The sequence below is a fragment of the Falco biarmicus genome, chromosome 19 (genome assembly GCF_023638135.1).
Source record: "Falco biarmicus isolate bFalBia1 chromosome 19, bFalBia1.pri, whole genome shotgun sequence".
Classification (NCBI taxonomy): domain Eukaryota; kingdom Metazoa; phylum Chordata; class Aves; order Falconiformes; family Falconidae; genus Falco; species Falco biarmicus.
In genome coordinates, this window is record NC_079306.1 from 4,580,548 (window position 1) to 4,608,184 (window position 27,637).

Genomic DNA, 27,637 nt, shown 5'->3' on the forward strand with positions numbered 1-27,637 from the left:
CTGCGGCCGGCGGGCGCCCACCTCTCCCCATCCTGGTGGGAGATCCGCCGCCGGCTGAGGGGTGGAAGGCCAAGCCCTCGTTAGACCCTCCTGGAAGGAACCTTTCACCGTGGTCACACCGAGTTGCCATGAGCAACCCAAAAATAGTCAGGGTGAAAGCTGGGGGGGGGGGGGAGGTGGGCACGGGCAGGAATGCTGCACTGCGTGTTTCTGCTGTCTGGGCTCGTCTGGAGCGTGATCTGCCGATAACCCTTTAACTCGCCCTATTTATACACCATTCCCGGCCGGTCCTGCTTTTCCCAGCTACGCAGGGGCCAAAACGCCTCGCCAGCAAGTTTTGCTTGGCAGGCTGGAGCTGAAGCTGGGTACAGGAAAGGTTTGAGTCACGATGCCCTGACCCCCCCCCCGCCCCCAGCTCAGCCCTGTGCTCCCTCCTGCTCCTGGGCTCTGCCCCCTGCTCAAATGCAGAAGTTTTGTTTTTCCCAGCAGAGGCCCGTAGCGTTTCCTCTCCCCTCCCTTCGCCAATTCCTTCATTCCTTCCTGTTATTCTTCATCTGTTTCCCCACGATGCTCTGGCTGGGTGGCCCCCGCGCCCGTCCCGCATGGGGTCTGCGAGCGGAGCCGTGGGGCAGCTCGGTGTGCCCCCAGCACCCTGAGCAGGCTGGACCCAGGAGCAGGGGGCAAGGCAGATGAGAGCCAAAAGCAGGGAATGGTGCTCCCCAGCTCCCATCCCTGCTCCGGTACAGCCTGGGAAGGCTCCCCGTGCATCCCGGCCCCCTGCGTCCACCTCTCCCGGGGATGAAGGGGGTGAGTCACTGCAGGAAGCACCACGCGTCTGGGTAGTGTCAGCTCTCATCCTGCAGACCAGGGACCACCCAGGGCCCCCAGCAGAGAGGGCTGGGGTTGTCGGAGCTTTCCCAGCAGGCTGCCAAGCCCTCCCCGCTGCCAGCCCCTGGGTGGGCTTTGTGCATCCAACAGCAGAAGCCTGGGTCTGGGGGTGCCAGGAGCACGAGGAGCGGGTCCCCATCCCACCCGCCCTGGCCCAGCCTGCGGGAGCTGCTGGCTGTCCTGCCTGACACTTGCTCCCCAGCCTGGGGGTGGGTGTGTGAAACCATTAACCTCTCCTTACTTCTTTGCCTCTGCTGGTCCCTGGTGCTGCTTAACCCAGCTCTGATTTATGAGCCACCTGCAGCCCACGGCGTTTCTGAGACTCCCCGCTGGATCTCTGCTCTTGCAGGGATGCCTGATGTCGGCAGAGCGACAGCTTCTGTGCTTGCTCGCCGGGCCTGCCAGTGGTCGCCTGCGTGAGAGGGCTTCTGCAGAGCCCCAGCATCCCGCTCACCCCCTTTTCTCTGCCACCCAGTTGCAGGAGCTGGTGTGCCACGTGATGATGGGGAACCTCGTCATGTTTCGGAAGGACTCGGTGCTGAACATCCTGAGTGAGTAGCACTCCTGCAGGGGAGGGTGGGGGTGAAAGCAGGAAGCGGTTCCCGGGCATCCCCAAGCCTTCCTGCCCATCAGGCCCCCGTTTTACAGAGAGACCCCCAAATCCCCGGAAAGGGAGAAGGCTGCAGCCGTCGTCACGGCTTTGCCCTTGGCGATCAAGGGGGCTGTAGCCTGTGTCAAGCTGTGCTAGGTCAGCGATGCCGCACGTGGCTGCGCCACTGCAGGAGAGAGCCCTGCAAGAAGCCGGCTGCTCACGCGACGCCCAAGAGAGGCTCCTGGGCTCTCCGTGTTTTGCCGAGGTCTGGATTTCCTCGTGGTATTATTGCTGCTGCTTAAAGGATCGGTGCCCTAAACCGGATTGTTGGATTTAGCAGTGTGGTCCAAGCTGTGAGCTCTAATGGGCTTTGCCGGGCTGGCTGTGCGATGGGGCTCCACACATCGGCAACCTGCCCAGGCAGAGAGGGGGAAAAAAAAAAAAATAAAGAGGAAGGTTCCAGAACGTCACCCAGCTCCAATGTCCCCCAGCTCCGCAGCCTCTCCACGTGGTCCCAGCTGCTGCGTCTCTGGGGACGCGATCTCGTCACGGCGCAAAGCCGTGGCTGGTGCGGCACGGTTGGCGGTTCCCCGCGGTGCAGCAGCTGATCGGGGGGTGCCAGGCCTTTCTGGGGGCAGCAGTAACCTCTTCCCGGGGTGAGGGCAGCTGGGAGGTGGTGGCAAAAGGGCGGTCGGAAAAGTTGGAGCCGGGATTTCCCTTTGGTTTTCTGTTGACTGTGACACCCCGAGAGCAAAAAGGCCCTCGCTGTTGTTTGGTCTGTCCCTTGGACCACCCTGAACTAACAGAACAAGCCTCTCAGAGGGCCACCAGCCCTTTGCCAGGGCCACAGTCCCCCCAGCATCACCAGTGGGTGACCCAGTTCCTCATGCGGCTTTTTCATGGGGCTTCAGCTCGCATCTCCGCAAGCCGCTGCCTCTCACATGGTAGAAAAACCCTTTCGGTCCCCAGCCAGCGCTGCGTTTCACCCACGCGTGCCCTGTGGCTCCTGCTCCGCCGTCGGAGCTGGCCCGGGCTGCAGCCCTCTGGGCCGGGGTGGTTTAGGGCAGAGCCGGTGCAGAGGGCTCGGTGCACGGGGACCGGCAAGTGTTTCCCGAGAGAAGCCCCATCGCCCTGATCCGATGGCTGCCTGGATCCAGCTTTGGTGTTACACAAGCTGCAAGCAGCGGTCTAAGCCCATTAATTAAAGAGCCTTGTTAATTCTCTTCCTCTGAGCCCCGAGCAGCTGCTTTCGTGACTTTGCAGCTCTGCCACCCGCTACCCCCGGTGCCACCTGCCAGGTCCCCAAGCCCCCGCTTGGCCTGGGCACGCACGGGGCCGCCTGTGCTGCTCCCACAGCTGCCCTGGCACGGTGCAAACCCCGACACGCCGCGGGGCTTCAGGCACGGCACCCCGCTCTGGGATGGAGGGATGGGGGGGACGGCGGGCAGGAGCAGCGGGGCTGTGCAGAGCTGTCTGCGGTGGCTCCGGCAAGTCCCTGCCATTCTCTGGGCACCGTGCGGGGCTCTCCTCACCATCCTCTACTTCCTTCTAGTTCAAAGCCTGGACTGGGAGACCTTTGAGCAGTACTGCACCTGGCAGCTCTTCCTTGCACACAGCATTCCTCTGGAGACCATCATCCCCATCCTGCAGCACCTCAAATACAAAGGTGAGCGGTCCCCTGTGTGGGAGAGGCACGGCCCGGGCCGTGGTGGCCAGGAGCTCCCGTGCTGAGCGTGTCCTTTCCTTTGCAGACCATCCGGAGGCGTTATCCTGCCTGCTGCTGCAGCTGAGGCGAGAGAAGTAAGTGCCGCAGGGGCACAGGGCAGCGCAATGCTCTGCGGAGGGTTCTGTGGCCCCTGGCACACCGCGGCTGGTGGCTTTCTGGAGCACTATCAGCATGGCAGGGACAAGGGGACACCACCCGCTCCGGCTTGGGCCACTGGAGATGCGAAGTGTGGGGCAAAGGGCTCTCGCTGGTGCTCTGCAGCTCCCTGGGGCGCGTGTCCTGCCCTAGAGCCCCTGGGGACAGCGAGGGGTGGGCACGTGTGACAGGACCCCAGGCGGAGTGCCCTTGCCGAAGGCGGCGGCGGCTCCCTGCCGTGCCTCAGCTTTGGCAGCACCACGGGCCGAGCACCAGCGCTCAGCCCGAGGGCCAACGGGGCCATTTGTCACCTGGCCCATCCTGGAGGCCACCGCTTCATGGAGAGCAGGAGCCACCTCAGCGTTGATCTGCGCTGCCTCTGCCTGCGCAGGGGGCACTGGGCACATCCCACTGCCCTTGATTTGTTTTCATTATTGTGGTGAATTAATTAGCACGAGGCCGGCTAATTAATCCCAGCTCTAAATGGCGTTGGTGAAAAGCCCATGGTGACGGAGAGCGCAGGGGCGAGCGCAGGCTGCGAGCGTGTGGTGGCACTTGTCCCACGGCGGGGAGGGCGCAGGGCTGGCAGGACCGACGGGTGACACGGGCTGGGCAGGGAGCTTGGTGGCAGCTGGTCCCCAGGATTCCTTGCCAGCCACCCCAGGGAAGCAGAGGGTTGTGAACGGTGCCCGTCATCCCCCGAGCCCAGGAGCCAGCGCCGCTGGGGCTGCCACCGAGCGTGGGGGGTCCCGAGCGGCGTTTGGGGGAGCTCGATCCCAGTCCGGGCTGTGCCAGGTCCCTCCCAGCACGGCAGCTCCACAGGCTGGTCACATCCAGGTCCAAAGTGTCCCATCAGGGTCAAGTGGGCAGCAGTGGCAGAAGAGAGGACCCCAGCTGACCGGGGTACAGGCCACTCGTCCCCTTCACGTGCCCTTCCCCGTTTGCCACAGGCCCAGCGAGGAGATGGTGAAGATGGTGCTGAGCCGGCCCTGCCACCCAGATGACCAGTTCACCACCAGTATCCTGCGGCACTGGTGCATCAAACACGACGACCTCCTGGCCGAGCACATCAAGTCGCTGCTGATCAAGAACAACAGCTTACCACGCAAACGCCAAAGGTGAGGGTCCGGGGTGGGGGGGGGCACAGCACCCCCCAGCCCGGCAGCCGAGGGACGGGCTGCCCCGTGTGTGGGCAGCCGCGGTGCCACGTGCGGTGAGCGCAGCGTGGGCATGCCAGCCCATCCTGCCGGTGACGCCGTCGTCTCCTTGAGGCTGGGACGGGTGCCGCTGCCCCCCAGCCGGCCAGGACCCTTTTATCCCGAGCCCGTGACCCGAGCGGTGCGGGGGAAGCGCTGTCAGCAGCCTTGGTGCTCCTCTGCCGCGGCGCTGGCCGGGCAGCCCCCTTGCTCAGCACCGCGGTGCCCGCCCCGGCACGGCTGGGTGTTGCCGGAGCGTCTTTTGGTGCAAATAGCCTGCCGGCTGGGATTGGCTTCGTCCCCGCTGGGATGCTGCTGCCTCTGGGGTGCATGGAGTCGGGGTCCCCCGGTGCAGTGGGACTAAAGGATGCAGCCAGGCTAAGCCGGAGCCTGCGGAGGTTAAATCCTGGCTCCCGGGGGCAAGATTCCTGCTCTCTGCCTTTGGAGGGAGGGGGCAGGGGGCTTGTTCCCGGCCCCCCTCCCCGGGCAGAGCTCTGGGTGCGGGAGGAGGCGGCTGGACCTGACTGTGGCAGCCTGGGGGGACGGGAGAGCAGCACCGGGATGCTGCAGCTGCTCCTGCACCGCTGCACCGGCTCCTGGCCACGGTGGCACCTGAGATGCCCCCTCCCCCGACCCCAGAATGTCCCTCGGCGCGGGGCAGGGGCGCTTTCGGCTCTTTCCCAGCCCTCGCTCCAGCCTCAAGGACCAACATCGGGCTGCGAGGCAGCGTCAGCCCTCGACGCTTGCCAGGGCGAGAGGCTCCTGGTGCCGCTGCCTGCACCGTGCTGGGTCCCGGCAGCGCGGGCGCGACCCCCGCCACCGGCAGCCCCTCGGCCGGGGTCTGGGTTTGGGGCAGAGGAGGGTGGGCTGCTCCAGCAGCCCCCCAGCCCGCTGCGGCGGGGTCCCCTTGCCGGCTGGGTGCCTGCGGCCCTTTGCTGGAGTAGGAAGGACATCTAGTGTGGGAAAGCAGAGCAGCACCGCGCTCCCACCGCAGCGGGTCCCCAGGGACCCCCACCCAGCACCCGGGGCACGGCCGGCTCGCACGGAGCCTTGCCGGGAGCTTTGCCGGCACCGGGATCGTGCTGGTGCCGCTGGTGCCGGTTGCACGCCAGCATCTCGGCCACCTCTGGGTCCCCACCAGGTCCCCAAAGTGGCGACTGGGGAGTCTGAGGCTTCGTCTGTTCCTCCGCGTTAACGGCCTTTCGCAGCCGAACAACGCGGCTGTTTTCCCTGTGGTTCCGTTCCGGGATCCGAGGCGTATCCAGGTCTGATCCCCGCTAATTAGCGGGCAGCCAGCTGAGCCCTGGCTGTTGGCAGCACCCCGGGTGCTGGCACCGTGCACCATCCTGCGGCCGAGGCTCGGCGCGGGGTGCTTAGTGCTCCCCAGAGCTGGCGGGGATGGAGGCAACCAGCACCCTCAGCAGGATTTATCCCCTTAATCCCTGAGCTGGAGCAGCACACACAGACCCCGCATGTGCCAGAGCCAGAAAATGAGGGGCAGCGCAGGATCCATCCCAGGGCCCCCCTGCTCTGGGGGGGGGGGGGCACCCTGGGGCAGGGTTGTCTGCACCCCACATTTTTTTGGGGGGTTGGGGGTGCTGCTTCAGGGCCGTGGTGCTCGGTCCCCCCACAAGCGGGGTGCAGCCTGTCTTTGGGGGGGGACTGGCTGGGGGTGGGCAGGAGGAGCAGGGTGCTCAGTAACGGGTGCTGCTCCTCTGCCCTCAGCCTGCGCAGCTCCAGCAGCAAACTGGCCCAGCTGACCCTGGAGCAGATCCTGGAGCACCTGGACAACCTCCGCCTCAACCTGACCAACACCAAACAGAACTGTGGGTACCACCGTGCAGCCGCCGCATCCCGCGGGCGCGAGTGGGAACCGGGATGCTCCCGCATACTGGGAGCCCCTCACAAAGCAGCCTGAATAAGAAGCCCTGGATGGGGGGCGGGGGGGTGTCCACTGCCTCGGGGGGTGGGAGGCACACGCTGTCAGGTCTCTGACCCTCGTTTCTTCTGGTTCCTCGACAGTTTTCAGCCAAACTCCGATCCTGCAGGCGCTGCAGCACGTCCAGGCCAGCTGCGACGAAGCCCACAAGATGAAGTGAGTCAATCCTGCCCTGTCCAGCGCCGGGTGGCCTCAGGACCACGATGGGGGTGCCCTGACAGAGCCTGCCCCCCCCACCCTGCCCCCCCCACCCCCTGCTTCCTTCCAGGTTCAGCGACCTCTTCTCCCTGGCCGAGGAGTATGAAGACTCCTCCACCAAACCCCCCAAAAGCCGTCGAAAAGCCACCCTCTCCAGCCCGCGCAGCCGCAAGAACGCGGCGCAGCCGGCCAACAACGAGGAGGAATCGGCTTCCAGCAGCGCCTCGGTAAGCCCCCCCGGTTCCCCCCCGGCACCCCGCAGCCCCCTGGCCACAGCCACACCTCGAGGAGGCTCAGGCAGGAGCGGGGTCCCCCCCCGGTGGCGGTGACCCCCCACTTGCCCCTCTCCCGGCACAGGAGGAGGAAGACACCAAGCCCAAACCCGCCAAGCGGAAAAGAAAAGGCTCCTCCGCCGTGGGTTCGGACAGTGACTGAGGGCTCTGCCCCCCCCACTCCCCACCCCCCACCCCCCCAAAAAAAAAAGGGACGCTTTGGGGATGCCGTGGTGCCCACCGACCCTGCCACGCTGGGACAAAGCCATCGCCAGGACGGGAAGGAGAGCGCGGTCCCCTCCAGGAGCCGTGGGGACACCCCAGCTCCCACTGTGGTGGCCGTGGGTCTGTGCCCACCCTCCCCCCGTGACTTTTTACCTCTTTTTTTTTTTTTTTTTGGGGGGGGGGGGGGGGAGGGGCGATTTTTTACCAACAGCCGGGGAGGGATCGGAGCATGCAACCCCGCGCCCCAGGACCTGGCTCCAGCCCCTGGCCACTCGTGGGGCAGCGTGGACAGGGCTCCCCGAAAGGGGACACGGCCCGAGAGGGGACACGGCACCACGGCGAGGGGAAAGGGGGGATCTCGGGGCGGGGGGGGGGGGGGGGTTGCATCACACGTCCCTATTTTTGGTATGAGAACTGTAAATAAACAGTGCAAACTGACGTGCTGCTCCAGGATGCTTTGGGGAGGGAGGAACGTGTCTCCCTGCCTGGGGGGGGCGAGGGGACCCCAACCCCCCGGCAGCCTCCGCTCCCTCCCAGGGCGCCCCCGGGGGGGCTGCTGCGGGGGTGGGGGGGGACATGCCAGCGCCCCCCGGTTTGGTCGCCGCTCTGCCCCCCCCCGCCCCATCACCCCCAGGGCTGTTATAGCGTTTTTAAGTGTTTTTAAAAAAAACAACAATAAAAAAACCTCTCAAATGTTTTTGTACAACGAGGCCACCGCTCTGTGCCGTGTCCCCGGGGGTCCCCGCGCCCGGTGTCCGTCCCCCCCCCCCACTCCCCCCCCCCGTGGTGGTGCCAGTTCCCCCCGAGCTGGAGAGGGAATCTGGGACAAGGCTGGGAGCGTGGGGGGGGAGGCTGGGGGAGGGGAGGGGACTGGGGTGAGTGGGAAGGGGGGTGGGGACATGATGGAGGGGCTGGGGGCGGAATGGGGGGGCTGTGAGGGGGAGCATGGGCCGGGGGATATGGCGGGGGAGGGGCAGTGGTGGGAGGATGGGGACACGATGGGGGTCTGGGGGGGGGGCAATGGCTGGGGCGGGGGGGGTGAGGTGGCTGAGACAGTGGGGGACAAGGGGCTACAATGGGGGTCCCGGGGGGGCGGGGCAGGACTGGGGTGGGGGACGTGGGGACACAGTGGGGGGGGGACAAGGGGCTAGAATGGGGGTCCCGGGGGGGGGGCGGGGCTGGGGCGGGGAGCGCGGGGTCCCTGCGGGGGGGTGCCGGCCGTACGGCGGGGGGGGCGTGGCCGGGCTGTGACGGGGGCGTGGCCGGGGCGTGCCGGAGGCGTGTCCGAGGGGCTGGCGGAGGCGTGGCGGTGAGCGTGCCCCAGGGGGGGGCGTGGGGCGTGGCGGGGGCGTGCCCGGGGCGTGCCCAGCGGCGGGGGCGTGGTCCGGGGGCGTGGCGGGTGCCGGCGGCGGGCCATGGCGCTGGCGGCGCTGGCGGCGGTGCTGGCGCTGGTGCTGCTGCAGCGGCTGCTGCGCCCGCACCTCTGGGCCGACCTGGCGTTCGCGGCGCGGGCGGCGCGGTGCCGGCGGCGGGCGGGCGGCGGCGGGGGGCAGCCTGGCGGCGCGGTTCCTGCGGGCGGCGCGGGAGGCCCCGGGCCGGCCCTTCCTGCGAGCGGCGGCGGGCGCGGAGCCCTACGGGGGGGCGGCGCGGCGGGTGGCGCGGGTAGCCAACGCGCTGCGGGGGCGGCCCCTGGCGGGGGGCGCGCTGGGGCCGGGGACCACCGTGGGGCTGCTGGTGGGCAACGAGCCGCGCTTCGTCTGGGGGTGGCTGGGGCTGGCGGCGCTGGGGGCCCGGCCGGCCTTCCTGGGCACGGCGCTGCGCCCCGCCGCCCTCCGGCACTGCCTGCGCGCCTGCGGGGCGCGGGCGCTGCTGGTGGCGGACGGTGAGCCGGGGAGGGGGCTGGGGGGGGGGTGGGCACCGGGGACGAGGGAGGGCACCGGGGGGAGGTGATGGAGAGGGGGCTGGAATGGGACCGGGGCTGCGGGGGGGACCAGGGGAGTTGGGGAGGGGGCTGGCATGACTCTGGGGGCAGAGGGGGAGCAAGGATGGAGGGGGCACCGGGGGGAGATGGGGAGGGGGCTCCAATGGCTGCGGGGAGGACAGGGGCTGCAGGGGGACCAGGGGAGTTGGGGAGGGGGCTGGCATGACTCTGGGGGTGGAGGGGGACCAAGGATGGAGGGTGGCACCGGGGGGAGATGGGGAGGGGGGCTGCAATGGCTGCGGGACCGGGGATGGGGGGGGCACAGCGAGGGGGTGGCTGCAGGAGATGGGGGGGCACTGGGGGTGACAAAGGCTCAAGGGACAGGCTGGTACCGGGGGCACAAGCGAAGGATGAAGGACGGGGCTTGTGGGCACCGGGGATGGGGGGGTGGGAAGGTACCGGGGGCAGCAGGGTGGTGCCGGGGCCACTGTGGGTGACAGGCCTAGGGGCACCGGGTTGGCACTGGGGGTCTCCAGGGGAGGGGGAGTCCGGCCAGCCTGGGGGTCCGGGGGTGGTTCAGCTCAGGGGCGATGGGGGGGGACACACGGGTCCCTCCAGTTGTGCCATGTTTTGGTCCCCCCCCCCCAACTGGCCCTATTGCTGAGCCCCACATGGGCCCTGCCTGGTCACCCTGGGTGGGGGTGCTACCCACAGGCACGGGTGGGGAGGGTCCCCATCCCCACCCCACGCTCGGGGGTGCCATGGGCTGCGCCCTGGACCTACCCCCCGCCAGCCTGTACCCCCCTTCACCCCAGACCTGTTTGCGGCGGTGGAGCCCATCCTGCCCAGCCTGCAGGAGGATGACATTGTGGTGTGGGTGCTGGGCGCGGGGCCGTACCCCCCCGGCGTCGTGGCCTTGCAGGAGCTGCTGGACGCAGCCTCGGACGAGCTGGAGCCCGAGGACGTCTGGCAGCCCGAGGACATGAATGACACCTGCCTCTACATCTTCACCTCCGGCACCACCGGTGGGTGCCTGGGGCTGGCGGGGTGGGGTGCCCTGGGTGAGCCAGGGGGGGGCTCAACGCCATCGTCCCCCTCCCAGGTCTCCCCAAAGCCGCCCGCGTCTCCCACCTCAAGTCCATCATGTGCCTGAGCTTCTACGAGCTGGTGGGAGCCTCCAGCCGGGACGTGGTGTACCTGGCGCTGCCGCTCTACCACATGGCCGGGTCCCTCCTGGGCATCGTCGGCTGCATCGGCATCGGTGAGCAGGGCCGGGGGAGCCAGGGCCAGCACGGTGATGTTGGGGGGGAGCGTGTGCTGATCCCCCACCCCATCCCGGCTTTCTGCAGGAGCCACTTGTGTGCTGAAGGAGAAGTTCTCAGCCAGCCAGTTCTGGGATGACTGTCGTGCCGAGGGCGTCACTGTCTTCCAGTACATCGGGGAGCTCTGCCGCTACCTGGTCAACCAGCCCCAGGTCGGGGGGATGGAGCTGGGGTGGGGGGTGACCCTGGGGGGGCACCCCCACATCTGACCCTGCCCCCCCGCAGCGCCCTGGGGAGCGGGAGCACGGGCTGCGGCTGGCGGTGGGGAGTGGGCTGCGCCCCGACGTCTGGCGGAGCTTCCTCCAGCGCTTCGGCGCCATCCGCATCGTGGAGACCTACGGCATGACCGAGGGCAACGTCACCCTCTTCAACTACACCGGCACCCCGGGCGCCGTGGGCCGCAGCAGCTTCATCTACAAGGTAAAAGGGGAGGGGGCTGTGGCCCCCCACCCCGCGCCCGGCTCAGCAGGGTGCTAACGCCCACCCGGCCCCTCTCCCCAGCTCTTCTCGCCCTTCGAGATCGTGCGCTACGACGTGACGGAGGGAGCACCAGTGCGGGACGCGGCCGGGCGCTGCATCCGTGTAGGGACAGGTGAGTGCAGGGATGGAGGGTGGTGGGCTTGGGGGTCTCCCCATGGGTGCCCCCCATCACGTGTCCCCATCCCTGCAGGCGAGACGGGGCTGCTGATCGCCCCGGTGACCCCCCGGACCCCCTTCCTGGGCTACGCCGGCAGCCGGGAGCTGTCGGAGCAGAAGCTGCTGCGGGGGGTGTTCGCCGAGGGTGACACCTACTTCAGCACCGGCGACCTGATGGAGCAGGATGCGGCTCAGTTTGTCCGCTTCCGTGACCGCACCGGGGACACATACAGGTGCCAGAGCCCCCCACCTATGGGGGGGCACCCCCACCACCTCTGCCTTGCCCCATGGGGACAGTGCAGCAGCCCCACACCCCCTCCGCTGCATGGCTGGGGGGCTCATCCCCATCCTGCTCATCCCCATCATCCCCTTCCCAGGTGGAAAGGTGAGAACGTGGCCACCACGGAGGTGGCCGAAGCCTTGGTGGCCCACGAGTCCCTGCAAGAAGCCACCGTCTACGGCGTCACTGTGCCAGGTACCGATGCCCCCCATGCCAGGGCCAGTGTCACTGCCCCCCAGCCCGGCTGTGCCCCCACCCCAGCCCTGCCCTTTCCCGCAGGCCACGAGGGTCGCGCTGGGATGGCGGCGCTGGTGCTGCGCCCCGGCTGCCGGCTGGACGGGCCCGCGCTCTACCGGCACGTGGAGCAGCTGCTGCCGCCCTACGCTTGGCCCCGCTTCCTCCGGCTGCAGGTAACGGGGTGGGCTGGGGGGTCCCCGGGGGATATGGGGGGACCAGGGGGTCCCCAGCCCACCCCATCGCCCTCCCAGGAGCGCCTGGCGATGACTGAGACCTTCAAGCAGCAGAAGGTGCGGCTGGCGCAGGAAGGCTTCGACCCGGCTCGTGTCCCCGACCCCCTCTTCCTGCTGGATGAGACCACCAAAGCCTACGTGCCCCTTGGCCCCGCACTCTGGGAGGGGGTCCTGGAGGGGCGCCTCCGCATTTAGACCCCACCTGGGTGCCCTGCACCTATGGGTGTCCTGGGACCGGGTGCCCAAAGCACCCCAGGTCTGTCCCACCAGCACCAGCTGCCACGCGGGCTCCCTCATGTCCATCTGGCAGGTCTCCACCTCCATCCCGTCGTCCCTGGGTACCCCACATCCGTCCAGCTGTCCCCAGGTCTGTCTGGCCATCCCCTGGTCCCCACATCCATCCTGCAGGTCCCCAGGTCTATCCCACTGTCCCCATGTTCACCCTACAGTCCCCAGGTCCACTCTGCTGTCCCCAGCTCCCCACATCCCTCCCAGGGGTCCCCACATCTGTCCTGCCATCCTGCTGTCCCTAGGCACTCCACATCCATCCTGGGGGTCCCTACGTCCATCCTGGGGGTCCCCACATCTGTCCTGCAGGTCCCCACATCCATCCTGCCATCCCCAGGCATCCCACATCCATCCTAGGCGTCCCCATGTCTGTCTGTCCCCATGTCCCTCCCGGGGATCCCCACATCCGTCCTGCCATCCTGCTGTCCCTAGGCACTCCACGTCCATCCTGGGGGTCCCCACATCCGTCCTGCAGCTCCCTACATCCATCCTGGCGTCCCCAGGCACCCCACATCCATCCTGGGGGTCCCCATCTCTGTCCTGCGGGTCACTGTGTCCGTCCCACTGTCCCTGCGTGCATCCTGTCCCCCCTGTCCCCACCTGTGGGTCACCTGCCCCAGCCACCAGTGCCTTCCCCCCAGGCCAGAGTCCCCCTCTTTATATGAACAAACTTTTTCGGGTTTTTTTTTTTTTCTCTTTTTGGGCAAATAAACTTTTGTAGCAAGTCTCATCGCTGTCATCCCCATCCCACTGCAGGGCTGGGGGTGGAGGTGTCCCCCCCAAGGCGGGGGTGGGGTTTTTCACCCAAGGGCTCAAGGCTCCAGGATGGGGACACCAACGCCATCAGCCCCCCAACCCCTGGGGGTGGGGGGGCTCAGGTGATCCCCCTGAGGATGAGGAGGGTCCCTACTTCAATTCAGGGGCTCCATCCCCCCCAAACCATCCCCAGCCAGGGCACACACACCCCCAACCCCAACTCACCACACCAGCGCATCAAAAGTTATAAACCATTCCTTTCTTTATTAAACATAGCTTGCAAGTGATAAATATTACAAAGGTTGCTTTTTTTGCTTTTTTAAAATTTTTATTTAATTTTATTTTCATCCTTTCTCCAAAAATTAGCTTATTATTTGTCCTCAGTGGCCACAGCCCCTGGCGGCAGCGCCGAACCGGCTTCGCTTTGTCATTAAACCGGATTTTAAACACAATGCAAAAAAAAAAAAAAAAAAGAAAAAAAAAAAGAAAAAAAAAAAGGAAAAAATCCCACCAAAACCTTTAATTTGTGCAAAAGGCCCAGTGCCCCCCCCCCCCCCCCCATCAGCTCAGCTATGCCCCCACACACACACACTCCCTGCACCACTGTTTTTGCTGGAGGTGCAAGTTTGGGGGTCACTTGTGGCTGCTCCCCCCCAGTTCTCAAGCTCAGGTTGGGGGGGATGGTTGTCCCCCTACCCCAAAAAAAGCTACCGCAGAGCTGGGGGGTGGGTTTGAGGGAGCAGGAGGCAGCAGTAGGGCCAAACTTGTGGGGGGCTGGTAGTGTGGGGAGTAATTGTGGAGGAGGGGCATGGCATGGTGCACCCCAAAGGGGAGGGAGCAATGGGAGCTGGGGGGGGGGGGGGGGGGGGGGGGGGGGGAGCTCTGCACCCAAAGCTCTGCTGGGGGGCACAGCAGGAATGTCCCCATTGGGGTCACACCAGAGATGGTGGGGTGCAAACCTGGGGGAGGAGGAAGCACCAGGGAAAGGAGATGGGGGGTGCGGAGGGGGGGGAGCCCGAAGCTGATGGCAGCCAGGAATGGGGGGACAACCCTGCCCCCCTCCCCCCTTTCCCCCCCAACCCATCTGGGTCCAGGGCTGCCCCATGCTCACCCCCACCTCCCCTAAAGCTGCTTTTGTGCCATTTCCCTGCAAACTGGGGACGAAATCCTGCAAATTTGGGCCAAAATCCTGCAAACTGGAGCTGAAACCCTGCAAATCCAGCCTGACAGCCCAAAGTACAGGACCAACAGCCTGCAAGTCAGGGCAAAACCCACAACATTTGGGCTAAAATCCTACAAATTGTGGCTGAAATACCACGTGACACCAAAATCCATCCAATTTGACCCAATATCCAGAAATTTGGCATAAAATCCTACAAATTAGAACCAAAAATCCCAAGATCTGAGGCTGAAATCGCACGGATTGGTCTTAAATTCTTAAATTTGGCCTGAAATCCAGTAAATGGGGCTGAAATACTGAAAACTGGAGCCAAAATACTACAAATCAAGGCTGAAATAACACAAATTGGGCTTAAATTCTGAAATTTGGCCTGAAACCCACCAAATTGGTACCAAAATCCTGTAGATTTGGCCTGAAAGCCAGAAATTGGGCCTGAAACACTGCAAATTGGAGCCAAAATCCCACCAATTGAGGCTGAAATCCCACAAATTTGGCTTAAATCCTGAAATTTGGCCTAAAATCCAACAAATTGGTACCAAAACCCTGCAAATTTGAGCTGAAATCCCACACATTAAGACCAAAATCCCATAAACTTGGCCTGAAATCCAGCAATCAGCCCTGAAATGCTGCTAATTGGAGCTGAAATACCACAAATTTAGGCTGAAATCCACCAAATTTGGCCAGAATTCTGGAAAGTTCACCTAAAATCCAATAAATTGGTACCAAGATCCTGCAAATTTGGTCTGAAATCCAGAAATTGGGCCTGAAATGCTGCGAATATGAGATTAAATCCCACAAATTTGGCCTGAAAGCCAGCAATTGGTACTGAAATGCTGCACATTGGACTCAAAGTCCCACAAACTGAGGCTGAAATCCCATGAATTAGGCTTAAATCCTGCAAATTGGCCTGAAAGCCAGAAATCGGGGCTGAAATGCTGCAAACTAGAGGTGAAATCCCACAATTTGGCTTAAAATCCTGCAAATTTAGCCTGAAATCCAGAAATCGGCCTGAAATGCTGCAAATTTGGCGTGAAATCCAGAAATCGGAGCTGAAATTCCATAAATTTGGCCCAAAAGCCAGAAATTGTGCCTGATATGCTTCAAATTTGGCTTAAAATCCTGCAAATTTAGCTTGAAATCATGAAATCGGGCTTAAAATCCCACAAATTCGGTCTGAAAGCCAGAAATTGGAGCTGAAATCCCATAAATTCGGCCCAAAATCCAGAAATCGAGCCTGAAATGCTTCAAATTTGACGTGAAATTCCACAAATTTGGCTTCAAATCCCCATAAACCTGGCCTGAAATTCAGAAATCAGGCCTGAAATGCTGCAAATTTGAGCTCAAATCCCACAAATTAAGGCTGAAATCCACCAAATTTGGCTTGGATTCCAGATATTTGGCCTAAATTCCACCACATTGGTACCAAACTCCTGCAAACTTGGCCTGAAATTCAGAAATTGGGCTTGAAAAGCTGCAAATTGGAGCCAAAATCCCATGAATTTGGCTTAAAATCCTGAAAATTTGGCCCAAAAAGCGGATATTGGAGCTGAAATCCCACAAGTTCAGCCCCAAAGCCAGAAATCAGGGCTGAAATACCTCAAATTTAAGCTGCAATCCCAAAAAATTGGATTAAAATCCCACAAATTTGGCCCGAAAGCCAGGAAGTTGGCCCAAATTCCTGAAAGTTGGCCTAAAATCCCACAGATTTGCTCTGAAATCCAGAAATCAGATCTGAAATGTTGCAAATTTGAAGTGATATCCCACAATTTGGGCTTAAAATGCCATAATGTCAGCCTGAAATCCAGAAATTGGGCCTGAATGCTGCAAATTGAGTTGAAATTCTAAAAATTGGTACCAAAATCCCACAAATTTGGCCCGAAAGCCAGAAATGGGAGCTGAAATCCCACAAATTTGTCGCAAAAGCCAGAAATCGGGCCTGAAATGCTGCAAATTTGAGGTGATATTCACAAATTTGGCTTAAAATCCTGCAAATTTGGCCTGAAATCCAGAAATTGGAGCTGAAATCCCATAAATTCAGCCCAAAATCCAAGAATAGGGCCTGAAATGCTTCAAATTTGAGGTGAAATTCCACGTGTGGCTTAAAATCCCATAGATTCTGCCCAGAAGCCAGAAAACGGGCCTGAAATGCTGCAAATCTGAGCTGAAATCCCACAAATTGGTACCAAAATCCCACAAATTTGACCTGAAATCCAGAAATTTGAGCTGAAACGGTGCAAATTGGAGCTGAGACCCCGGGAACAGAGGCTGAAGCCCCAGGGCTGGGGTTAACCTCCGGGGGGGGTCGCGGGGGGGCTCGGGGGTGGGGGAGGGGAAGAGGAAGGAGGCCGCAGACCGCAGGTTGTTATAGATGTATATTGTATATATGCCAATGCAATAATAAAAACAGTGCAAATACAGTTACAGTTTATAATACTCGTCCCCCCCCCCGGCCCCGCTCCCCCCGTGCTCAGCGCGCTGCCCCCCCCCCTCATTTTTGTGGGACACCCCCTCCCTGCCTCCGGGGCTGCTGGTGCCGCGGGGGGGGGTCCCAGTTTGCGTGTGTGTGAAAGGCACAGATTCGGGAGGTGGCCGCCGCCACCAGTGCATCGCCGGGGCCGGGGGGGGGGCCACCGGTCCCATGTCCCCCCCCCCCCCAGCACCATCCCCCCCCCCCCAGCCGAGCCGAGCCGCCGGGAACCCCCCTTTTGCACGTTTCATGTCATACACACGAGGTCACACTACGAGAAGGACGTGACGACTTCCACAACACCCATGGCTAGGCGGGTTCGCTTTCCGGATTTCTCTTTTTTTTTTTCTTTTTTTTTTTCTTTTGTCTTTTTTTTTTCTACACAATGTACAATTTTTTTTATTATTTCTTTTTTGTATTTTTTTATCTTTTTTTTTTTTTTTTTTTTTTTTTTTTTTAACGTGTCGAGAAATAGCTTATATACACGAATGAGTCCTTGTTATAACATTTCGGCAGCAATATCATAAGCTAATGAAGGGTCGGGGCCGGGGGGGGGCAGGGGGGAGAAGTTAGAGGAGGAACGGGTTATGCCTTTGGAGGAACCAAAAAAAAAAAACAAAACCAAAAACAAAACAACCCCCACCCCACCACCACCCCCTCCCCTCAAAAAAAAAAAATCCCAATAAAAGCATTTTCACAAGCGGATCTACCCCTAGCTGTAAAAGAAATGCAACAAAAGCGGGAAGAAATCCTTATTTCTGCATCCAGAGGAGAGGGGTAAAAAGGGAGGGGGGGGATTTCTACCGTACATCACATCCCTGGGGGCTGGGGAGGGCTCAAGCCAAAAAAAAACCAAAAAAAAAAAAAAAACCAAAAAAACACAGAACAAAAAAAAACCTGTTAAACCTGCGCAGGTCACAGCCGAAGCCTGGGGGGGGCCCGGCGAGACCCCCGGCACGGCTTTGGGGTCTGTTGGGGCTGGGCAGGGGGGGGGGGAACTGCCTGCAGACCCCAGGGCCAAGGCTCCCACCCCAGCCCAGCCCCATAACCCCCCACCCCAGTGCCCCACCAAGATGGGGGGGGGCGGGGAGCAAAAAACGGGACCCCCCATCCCCGGGAGCGCATTTCACTTATAGCACCATGAAGTCGGCGTCTTGTTCTCCATCGGTTCCCCCCGCGGCCGCCCCCCGGCTCCGGCGGGAGAGCCTCAGCGTTAAGTATTGCACTTGGTTTTGGGGAATTTTTTTTTTCTTTTTTTTTTTTTTTTTCTTTTTTTTTTTTCTGTGGTTTTTCTCATCGTTGTTATTTTTTTTTCGTTTGTTGGGGTAATTTTTCTCATAATTTTTGTAATTTCATCTCAACCCATGCGCCCAGGTCACCTCGCACCTCTCGGTAACACCTGATGGGGGAGAATGGCACTTGAGCGAGATATGGGGGGGACACGGGAGGCTCGACCAAGGACCCTGGGGGGGGGGGGGGGGGATGGAGGATCAGCCAATAAAACGAAACAAACCCACCCCAAAATCAGCAAAAATTCAGGTTTAGCCAAGAAAAAACAGTTCGTCAAAGTGCTCCCGTGGAAGCAGGGTGAGAAAAGCTTGGAAAAGGATCTCAGCATCCCAGGGAGGGGGGGGGCATGGAAGGGGGGAGCCAGCTAAACAAGATTAAAAACAAAAAACCCCCACAAAAATATATATATGTATATATATATATACGCCACTACGCTTCACTAGCTTCCAAAGAACCAAAAAAACCCCAAAATTAAAAAAAAAATAATCCTTTTGCCTCTGGAGGGCCCCGGGGGGGGGGGGGTGGGGGGGTCGGGGCACCCAGACCCCTCAGGGGTTAAGTGCTCATTGGGGGGGGGGGGCTGCTGGTGGGGTGGGGGTCCCCCTCACTGGTGGAGGGGTGGCATTTTGGGAGAGAAGACGCCTTGTCCCCATTGCTGGGAGGGTGCTCCTGCCCCCCCCCCACCCGTCGAGCAGCTCCCCACGGGCGAGCTGGCGCTTCAAAATTGCACGAGAAAATTTGAATGTCAGGGGGAAAATAATAATAATAATAAAAAAAAAATGAAAAAAGGAAAATTAATTAAAAAAAACAATATATTTTTAAAAAACAACCAGAAAACTCTCAGGAAACTCCGGGAGTGGCAAACCCCCGCGCAGACACTCGGGTTTGGGCACCAACGGGTCCTGGCAGGGGCGAGGGGATGGGGGGGGGCACCTCTGCCGGGGGCTCTCCGGCAGCCGGGGCATGATTCCCACTGGCTGGGGCAGGGGTCGGAGGAGGAGGAGGAGGAGGAAGAGGAGGGGAGGGCCCGTTAGTGTGAAGGTTAAGTGCAAATCGAGCGTTTCTCAAGACGACTTTTCGCGGCTTATTTCTTGCTTTGGGTTCGTTAACCGCCGGCCGCAGCCCTGGTACCACGCGGCGATGCCGGTGCCGTCCCCATCATCCACGAGGGCTGGCAGCAGGTGACGGTGACCGCAAGCGGCTCCGGAGCATGCAAGAGCGCGGAAAGGGGAGGAGGGGGACTCACCGCGCCCAAGGCCACCGGTCATTCGCAGTCTGCTCTAGAACCCGCCGAGAAGCACCGCCACCGCCACGCACAACGGCAGCTGCCCGCCACGCCGGGGGCTCACCGGGTACCATTGACACCCCTCTGCGCCTCGCCGGGCTCCTTGGGTCGGTCAAGGGGGTCGCCAGCACCGTCCAGTCGACCCCGTCGGTGCCGATGGCCGCGGGCACCGGCTCCTCACCAAACCGGGCTTCCCTTCCTCCGGGAAGAGAGGTGGGAGCACGGGTGTCGGGGTCGGCAGCTCCTGACTTCGTCTGCCAAGCCAAGGGAATTGTAGCACCCCACCACGGGCGGTGGTCCGGGCTCCAGCCCATCGCAACTCTTTGCCCCCGTTTCCCCATAAGTCAGCATAGGGCTGCCCTTTAAAAAAAATTAACGGTCACTTAAAGTCGAGTGGATGCCCTTAGAAAGTCTCTGGAAAGGAAAAAAAGTTTTAACCATCCATTGAGCAAAGGAGGAGGGAACAAAAAAAACCAAAAAACAACCCCAAGAAAAAAAAACCAAGGAAAAAAAAAAAACAACCAACCTCACAACACAATTAAAAATTCTATGCTTTGTCATTACAAAAAAATAGCATAAAACAAGCTTTAACACATGGAGAATGCTGATTTCAAGCAGACATTGTTCTGACCTCGGGCAAAGGACGTGACCTCTCACTGCTATAGAAAACCAAAGAAGTTAAGGTTCGGAAAAAGGACAGGTCGCTGAAGGTTTGAAATGTTTTTTTTTTTTGTTTTGTTTGTTTGTTTTGTGGTTTTTTTTCATTTGTTTTTTGTTTCTTTTTTTTTTTGTCTTTTTTTTTTTTTTTTTTTTTTTTTTTTTTTTCCCCGTGTACGGTAGGCACCAGTACAGGCACTGCATGCGACGGAGGTGGGGAGGAAGGGGGGGACGGTCAATAGGCGTTATTTCTGTCCACTGATGGACTGCGATATAGAGCGGGGTGGGATCATATCCAAAAGGTATTCCCGCTGCCGGTCCGCCAAACTCGACGCTTTGTGGCCTCCGATCCCAGCATTCAGGTAAGCGATGTTAACACCTGCAGAGGGGTGAGAAAAGCAGGTGGGGACCCCCCCAACACACCCCTGCGCTCCGAGGTCCCCCCCTTTGGTGACCGAAGCACCACGATCACCATTTCCCTGTGCTGGTGGCAACACATCCCCCTTCCCCAAAAACCAGAGCAGGCACAGAGTGAGTGACCCATCCCGCTCTCCGCCTGGCCCCCAGCCCCATCCCGGCGCGGCATGGACGGGGGACGTTACCTGGCATGCCGAGGAGACCACCCGCCACGGAGAGCTGGGGTGCCTGCGCAAAGTTGGAAAGCATGGAGCGGGCAGAGGTGGGGATGCCACGCTGCAAAGTGCTCTGGGGCTGCGGAGCCTGAGGAAGAGGAGAATAAAAGCTGGTAGGAAGGCAGCCTGGAAGCAGCCGTAGCCAGAGGGTGAAGAATCAGTCACCGGTTTTGGCCAGTACATGGAAAATATAGTTTGCACATCGCTCTCTTCAAGGCACGTGAGCAGGCAGCAGAGTGCTGTGCTGCGGGCTCCGTACGGGACGGCACGGCACCGGCGAGGGAGGGATGCAGAGGGGAGGGGGTGGGAGAGGAGCCCACCAGCAGCCACCACGTTGCAGGGGACTCGGGCTCAAAGCAAACCTTCCGGCTGCCAGGAGGAAGGGCAGCCCGGCCCCGAAGCTGCTGTGGGAGCGAAGGCAGCGGGATGCTCGCACCTCCCTCCAGCATCCCGAGGGGCCGCGCAGTGCTGGAGCGATGGGAGAAGGGACGGCGCTCACCTGCCGGAGCGTGTGGTGCCGCATGATGTTCTCCTGTTTGCTGACGCTGGAGACGGCTGGAGCTGCAGTGGGGGACAAGGCTGCCTGCTGCTGTAGTCGCTGCTCGATCTCCTGAGCAAAACGAAGCAGAAGCATTCTCAGAGGCGCACGCCATCCCGTTACACCGCACCTCCCCGGCGGGGAACGACGGGTCCAAGCTGACCCCTCCGGCGCTGCGAGCGGGGCTGACGGGTGGCATTCCTGGGGAGGGGGGAAGCAGGACCCTCCCCCCACACTTTTATTTGAAAACCACTGAAACCCTGGCTGCAGCTTTCCCAAGGAGCCGCAGTCCCGCCGCAGCCAACACGAACAGCTTTTCTATCTCTGCACCCACTCGCGACAAACAGCCCAAAGACTCTTCTGCAAAGCAGTCACATCCCATTTGGCAGCAGCCAGATTCCACTTCATATTTGGGTTTTGGTTTTTTTTTTTTAACCGTTCACAAATGATGCTTCTGGTTTATTTCACCCCAGAGCCTCGAAACAAGTTCTCTAACCCTGATTTCTCACAGGAATTTAGCAAATTCCCTTCCCTTCCACAAATAAGGCAGCAAGTGGTGAAGCGCCTTCCCCGCACAGTTCCAGGAAAGTCAGCGGCAAAGCCAGGGAGGGAAGGCAGCTGTCCCCAGCCAGCCCTCCAGTTACGAATCCGGGGGAAAACATCGCACCCTGGATCCTCAGCACCAGCTTTGTGCTCTTAGAAGTTCCGGGCACCGAGCTGGGAACCCTCACCAGCCCCACAGAGAAACCAAATTCCTGGAGCTGACATATGGGGGAACCCCGCCGTGCCACGGGAAGGGGAGCGGGGAGCCCCGGAGCAAAGCAAGAGGGGTTGTGTACTTGCCTGCTCCTGCTGCAAAGCTTTCACGAAGGCGTTCTTCAGCCGGTTGGTGTGCTCTGCCTTCAGTGCTTTCTTCTGGTTGGACGTCATGCACTGCTCGCACAGGATCTTCCCGTTTTTCTCCTGCTTCCAGTGCGGGGTGAAGTCGGTGCGGCACTGGGCACAGACAAAGGGCTCCACACGCAGGAGGGACACGCAGCTTTTCCCTGCGAAGGCACCGCCGACGGGAATTAGCGGGGAAAACAGGACAGGCCCCCCCACTCCCACACCACCTCCACCATCCCGGGCATGACAGCAACAGGCCCCCGCGCGCACCATCACACAGGTCCCGGTAAATAAATGGATTTTCAGGACAGTGTTGCACCAACGTCAAGCCCACTCTGGGCAAGATCCCAGCATCCTGGGAGAGACACAGCATTCCTGCCCCAGGGACAGAACGACCTGGCAGTGCTGGGACCAGCTCTACAGGACTATAAAAAACTGAGGGGCGAGACAGGCAAGCCAGAGGCGTACCACAGGCTCCATCCCATCATCCCATCCCATCAGATCCCACCCCATCTTCATCCCCATCCTCATCCTCATCTCATCCCCATCCCCAACCCATCCACCTGGGAGCTGACAGCCCGTAGGGAACGGTGAGGTGGGAGCTAAAACCTCCACAACCACACCAGGACGGGACCCCAGGCAGTCACAGCCCCGAGGATTTTGCATCTCAGCTCCCCAACATTCATCCAGGGAAGAGCCGGGGAGACCCCTCCCCCAGGTGGCCACCAACTGACGAGCCCCAGGGCCAGCTGCGGGCTCGGCATGTGGAGGCTACTAGCCCCACCAGACCGGCTCTGTGTCCACGGGGCGGGCCAGCGCCAGGGGGGACCCGGCTCTGCACCCCCGGCAGCCGCCGCAGGAAGAAGCAGAGCCCTGGGCTGCGTTACGACCAGCCGCCACGCTCCCCCAGCCTCGCAAGCCACACATTTTGGCGTTTGGCAAAAAATAAAAATAAAAATTGGAAATGGCAGGCGGGAGCACGGTCAGCGCGGCGATGGAGGAAGGCTGCAGCCCGCCGCGCTCACCTTGGCTGTCAATAACGCTCTGCACCACCTCCTCCAGCCCCACCATGTAGATGAACTCGCTGTTGGCTGCGCTGGGCAAGAAATGCAGCAGGGGAGCGGGCGGCTTGGGGGGGGGGATCTCCAGCAGCGTCTTTTCCAGCTGCTTGCGGAGGGCAAGCTTGGCAGCTGCCTGGGAGTTGGCGGCGTCGTTCAGAGCACTGGGGCTGGGGAGCGGCGACGACACCCTGTTGACAGTGCCAGGCTGGATGTGGGAGGCAAGGTTCATATAGATGGCTGAAGACGACGTACGCTGGCAAGGAACAGAAGAACTTGATTGCTGGAGGGGAAGAGGAGACGAGGATTAATACAGAAAATTAACACAGCCCCCCAGCCACAGCTGAAGTCACCCGGACGACGAGCCAGAGCGCCTTCGCACAACCCTCCGAGGGCAAACGCTCCCGCAAGGACCGTGGGAGTCATGCTGGGACGCGGGAGCGGGGAGCTCATCGCGGTCCTTGCAATAACGCAGCGCTGGTGCCGAGGAGCCTCCCGCGTGCTGGAATCCGCAAGAGGGGTCTCAGCACCTGGAGCAGCGCGGGGGCTTCTGCGGGAGAGGGAAGGTGGGGGCAGGGCCCGGCCTGTGGACCCGGCGTCGGCACCAGCGAGCGTAGGCAGCACCGAGCGCCGTGATTCACACGCAGGCACCATCGCTCGCTGTCGCGTTCCGCTCCTCCACCTCTTGCTTCGCTGCTCTGGCAGGCGCCCAGGCAGCATCCCCGCTACCAGATGGTGGCCGTCCCCTCCCACACAGGTGCTCCGCATGTGCCAATTCCCTCCTCTTCCATTTCCAGCAGCTTTCTCCTGCATCCTCCGTTCCGTTGGATGCGCAGTCCCTCTGGCACGTGATGGCAGCAAAGCACAAAGACTTCTGCTGACCTGAGGATGCAGCTTGCGTGGTCTTTTGTGACAAAAAGCCATCAGCCTGCAAACTATTTAAGCCCTGGCAGGGCTGCTGCCAGCCCTTAACCCCATCTACCTGTTTCCCAGGGTACAAACACATCCATGAGTGCAAAAGGGAAGACCCCAAACAGTCACCGACCCCCTCAGCGACTCAAACGGGGTCGGCTGCCAAAGCTCGGGGGCCACGGTCGCGTCGATCGCAAATAGCCAACAGAAGATCCATCAGTTTGCCCCAGTTTTCTGTTTTAGGACTGCTAATGCTTCGCTGGTTGGGGAAAAAAGGCAGAGGACCACGCTAATCCCAAAGCCGGTGCTCTAATGGAGATCCAGGAAAATTATTAGCAGAGCCAACTCATGCCATTTTAAATAGTTGATGAATTAACACCAAAAAACTTACAACTCTTCCTGTAAGAGCAGTTGGGGTGGGTTTTTTTGATGGAACATGTAATTAGCTCTGTCTGACAGTTGTTCGGCTGCAAGGCTTTCAGACTGTTGCCTCGTCATGTTTACAATTGGCACATCATCCCATCCCATCCCATTGTTAGGGCAGATTGAACGGCTTAAGAACTGGACACAAACCCCCAAAGGAACGAGGAGGGGTTGTTAATTTGGGCCCGCACACGCACAGAGCATCTCCGCCCAGGTGAGGAACGGAGACTGTCCCACGCGTGGGAGATGCAGCCCAGGGACCAAGGCTGTTCGCCGGGAAGGTCGGATTGTTTTACCACGGCTAGAACTGGAAAGTGTCGTTCTTTTTCCCCCTCCCTCTCCATTCCCAGTCTTCATGGAAGCCTTGCCATTCTTCCAAAAGCGAAACAAACAGGTTTAAGCATCCACAGCTTGCTGACCGCAGGGAGCTCGCTGCGCTGCGCCGGCGGAGAGAAGCGGAAGAAACGCACACGTGAGCGAGGGCTGCAGGAAGAGAAATCAGCGCTGCTCCCGAACCGGTCCCCTCGCGTCGCTGTTCCAGCTGGGATGAACCAGCCCTGTGGGAGCCAGCAGCTCCCAATAGGAAGTTTTACAATTATTTATCACTTCATCCTTCCACGCGGGTCAAGGACAGGCGTCTTGGTCCATGCTTGGGGTAGATTTCCACCTGCAGGCTTCGCTCCGACGTATTCACACTGAGCTCTGAGCGCCTCCTCCGACTCGGAATTTCCTCCCATTTCCCCTCCTCGCTCATCCCACCAGGCAGCTGTGCCCAAAACCCAGGGAAAAACCAGTAACCTACCGGTTGGTAGTTGATGGCTGGATTCATGCTCGGAGTTGTAGTGCGGATGAGGCCAGGTTTAGGAGGAACCCGCTGCCCTTGGAGCTGGGCAGGGTTCGGAGCGATCACACGCTGTGACATAAGCATATGGGGCAGAGTCGTGTTTGTGGCAGACCTAATGACACTGTGACCCTGTCGAGAGAGGGAACAAGAAATAAATAAAATAAAAAAATAAAAAAAAAGGACTCGAGGCAAAACAGAATTTGGAGTTCCCTGATCAGGCTCTGCAACAGCAGAGCATTTCCACTCCTCTGTAATTCCGGTGAACTTCTAACGCGAGACAGCACTCAAAGAACTGAAGTTTTCCTCTAATTGTCCTTTATTTTAAATAATCACGGCTATTCGGCCTGGAGGGAGGATGTCTCAAGTCAACCTATTTTCTGTAGAGAGGCTGGAACTGCACCTGAGTCAGGACAAGGGGCAATAATCTCACGAAGCAACCGCTTCCCAGCAGCCAGCCAGCTCACTGGGAAGAAGGTAGGACCTTCAGGATCTAGGCTGGGATGTTCTGGAAGATAATTGTCAAGACACACATAGGTCGCCTGCCTTTGCATTAAAAACAGCGCCGTCAATCTGATCGAGAGGGAAGAATGCGAAGGGAAAAGAGGGGATTTAGGAAAAAAAATTAAGGAGGCGGCTGCTGGCCAGCTGCACAGAGCTTTTAAAACCAGAATTCACAGCAGTGCCCGAGTTCTGAGTCCTGAGGAAGAGGGAGATGGGTGTTTGCCCTGGTGCAGGAACGCGGAGGCGTGCGGCAGGCCTCAGCACCGGGCACACAGATCGATGCGAGCAGAATTGGGAAGACCTGAGCCAGGCTCCGCTCACCTCAAGCTCCTCGCGGCTCAGCACCGCCAGATCAGGGGGGTGGCAGGTAGAAAAGCTCCATTTTTTTCATCAGAGATGATCTCAAAACACTAAACACCTCCCATCCAACCACTTTTTTCTCCCTCCCCCCTTTCTTTTCTTTATTCCAACTTGTTCTAGACGAGGTTCTTCGCTGTCACACATAAGAAAAGCTTCACAAAGACCGTGCAAACAATGCGTTTCCTCTTCTCCTAAAGCCCATTTCCTTTACCAGCCCAATCCCACTGCGAAGCCACAATAGACTTGACCCCGAATCGTTGCCATAGCAAAGAAAACAAATGCCACAAACAAAAGAGATGGTTAATGGAGGGAGTAAATGATCAGCAAGACTGAAATGAAAAGTCTTTTGGCAAAAGCAGGCAGAGTCGCTGGAGGATCACCTCCACCCTCGTCCCGTACAGCATCTCCCCAGCAGCTGGGTTCGCCACCCCATCACCGGGACTTTGTATATTCCGATATATCACCGAAAAAATGTAACCGACAGCCTCCCGCGGAAAGGACCAAGTCCATTTCCTGATGCCACAGAGCTCAGGGAAGAGGGACACTTGGGGAGGGGGAAGAGGGACACTTGGGGAGGGGGAAGAGCGTGCCCCGAAGTGGCAGGGGACCCCAAGCCCTGCAGCAGAGCAGGGAGAAATCCCCATCGCCTGTCAGCATCAGCACCCCGCTCCGCAGGTGCACGCAGACCGAGCGCCCTCCTTCCAGTGAGCTCACACCGCTGGCTCCTCGTTTCCCCGTGCAACATTAAACAACCGTGTCATCCAGAATTAGCATCCTCCCAGCACACGGGCAGAAAGGTAGCTGTGGCAGACAGCACCCTGGCCCTGCCTACGGCACTTTCCCGAAGAAGGTAAACATTTCATTTCCCTGCTTTGTTTGCATTTTTCGTTGCCCTCTTCCCCTTCTGACCGTTCCGCATCATTTCCAAAAGCGGCTCCGCTGACCGGCCATCCCTGCGGGCACAGGCATACGAGCAGTTTTCTCCCTGCAGCCCCAGAACTTGCATTACCAAGCAGCAGAGAGCTTTCTCCAGGGCCACCACATCTCAATTCAGCTCCTTCCACCTCACACAACCCGAATCATCAGCTGGACAAACCTCCAGAGCTCGCTGCTGGAAATATCTGCCACTTGTGAAGCGGCAGAGCATCCCGACCTCCCAGCACACGCCACGCAAGGAGCCGAGAGCTGGGATCACAGGGATGGCTCAGCCTCTGCCCATCGGCTCCGGAGATGAGTTTGCCTGCAGGGAGAATGTCCCAGCCTGCCTGCGGCACACCAGGCTGTCCTACTCATGGTGCTGAGAACCGCCAGCATCTACCTGCCTCTTGGAAAAAGCATCTTGGGCAGAGACCAACATGCAGCGTCATGTGAGCCCCAAGCACAATTAAGTCTTTTGCACAGCGAACGGGCATCAGGAAGGCTCACCTGTAATGTCCTTAAGTTCTGAGGCTCAACCCCCTGAGCTCCAGGCCTGGAGGGAAGTTTGGACAGTCCCTGCTGTCCCACATGAGCAGGAGATGGCTGGACAATAGACGCCGCATTCTGGACAACCGGAGTCTAGATGGAGAGAAAATGAGAAGTGGCGTCAGCACACAGCGTGTGGAAAGGAAATCCATGCACAGGAGCGACGCAGACCAAGCCTCGCTGACGTTACATCAAGTACTAATACTTCAGAGCCGCAGAGATTTATCTTCTCAGCCGGCCCTGAGGGCAGCACGCTAGGTGGGACGGGATGCGGGTTTGCTACAGCCACGCTTTGGT

At 60.2% G+C, this 27,637-nt stretch overlaps 3 protein-coding genes across 5 annotated transcripts in view; 2 read left to right on the forward strand and 1 right to left on the reverse strand.

Annotated features, from left to right (window-relative positions):
* Nucleotides 1-4,463, forward strand: part of INTS3 (integrator complex subunit 3) — a 35,184-nt gene extending 30,721 nt beyond the window's left edge. Inside the window, exons 22-25 of the mRNA XM_056321784.1 lie at nt 1,364-1,439; nt 3,033-3,146; nt 3,232-3,280; nt 4,292-4,463. Coding sequence (XP_056177759.1) covers nt 1,364-1,439; nt 3,033-3,146; nt 3,232-3,280; nt 4,292-4,463 — 411 coding nt within the window. The remainder of the gene's footprint in view (nt 1-1,363; nt 1,440-3,032; nt 3,147-3,231; nt 3,281-4,291) is intronic.
* A 714-nt stretch (nt 4,464-5,177) lies between these two features.
* On the forward strand, nt 5,178-12,818 carry SLC27A3 (solute carrier family 27 member 3). The gene is made up of 15 exons (XM_056322613.1): nt 5,178-5,302; nt 6,263-6,363; nt 6,560-6,632; nt 6,745-6,901; nt 7,032-7,101; nt 8,541-9,053; nt 9,908-10,117; nt 10,195-10,353; nt 10,442-10,566; nt 10,640-10,834; nt 10,916-11,006; nt 11,085-11,283; nt 11,428-11,525; nt 11,610-11,740; nt 11,819-12,818. The coding sequence occupies exons 1-15, from the start codon at nt 5,178-5,180 to the stop codon at nt 11,993-11,995; spliced, it is 2,424 nt and encodes an 807-aa protein (XP_056178588.1). The 3' UTR covers nt 11,996-12,818.
* A 4,528-nt stretch (nt 12,819-17,346) lies between these two features.
* GATAD2B (GATA zinc finger domain containing 2B) overlaps nt 17,347-27,637 on the reverse strand; it is a 42,472-nt gene continuing 32,181 nt past the window's right edge. For all 3 annotated transcript variants that reach the window (XM_056321785.1, XM_056321786.1, XM_056321787.1), the window contains 7 exons: nt 27,302-27,433; nt 24,974-25,144; nt 22,804-23,119; nt 21,737-21,939; nt 20,855-20,965; nt 20,326-20,443; nt 17,347-20,102 (listed from right to left, as the gene is read on the reverse strand). In XM_056321785.1, the coding sequence (XP_056177760.1) occupies nt 19,969-20,102; nt 20,326-20,443; nt 20,855-20,965; nt 21,737-21,939; nt 22,804-23,119; nt 24,974-25,144; nt 27,302-27,433 (1,185 nt within the window). In that variant the 3' untranslated portion in view covers nt 17,347-19,968. The remainder of the gene's footprint in view (nt 20,103-20,325; nt 20,444-20,854; nt 20,966-21,736; nt 21,940-22,803; nt 23,120-24,973; nt 25,145-27,301; nt 27,434-27,637) is intronic.

What these genes read in the sequence shown, in the direction of transcription:
- SLC27A3 (XM_056322613.1), top strand. Translation starts at nt 5,178, where the DNA reads ATGTCCCTCGGCGCGGGGCAGGGGCGCTTTCGGCTCTTTCCCAGCCCT. An exon ending in ACCTGGTCAACCAGCCCCAG is followed by an intron (nt 10,567 to 10,639) that starts GTCGGGGGGATG and finishes GCCCCCCCGCAG; the next exon opens with CGCCCTGGGGAGCGGGAGCA. An exon ending in CCCGCTTCCTCCGGCTGCAG is followed by an intron (nt 11,741 to 11,818) that starts GTAACGGGGTGG and finishes TCGCCCTCCCAG; the next exon opens with GAGCGCCTGGCGATGACTGA.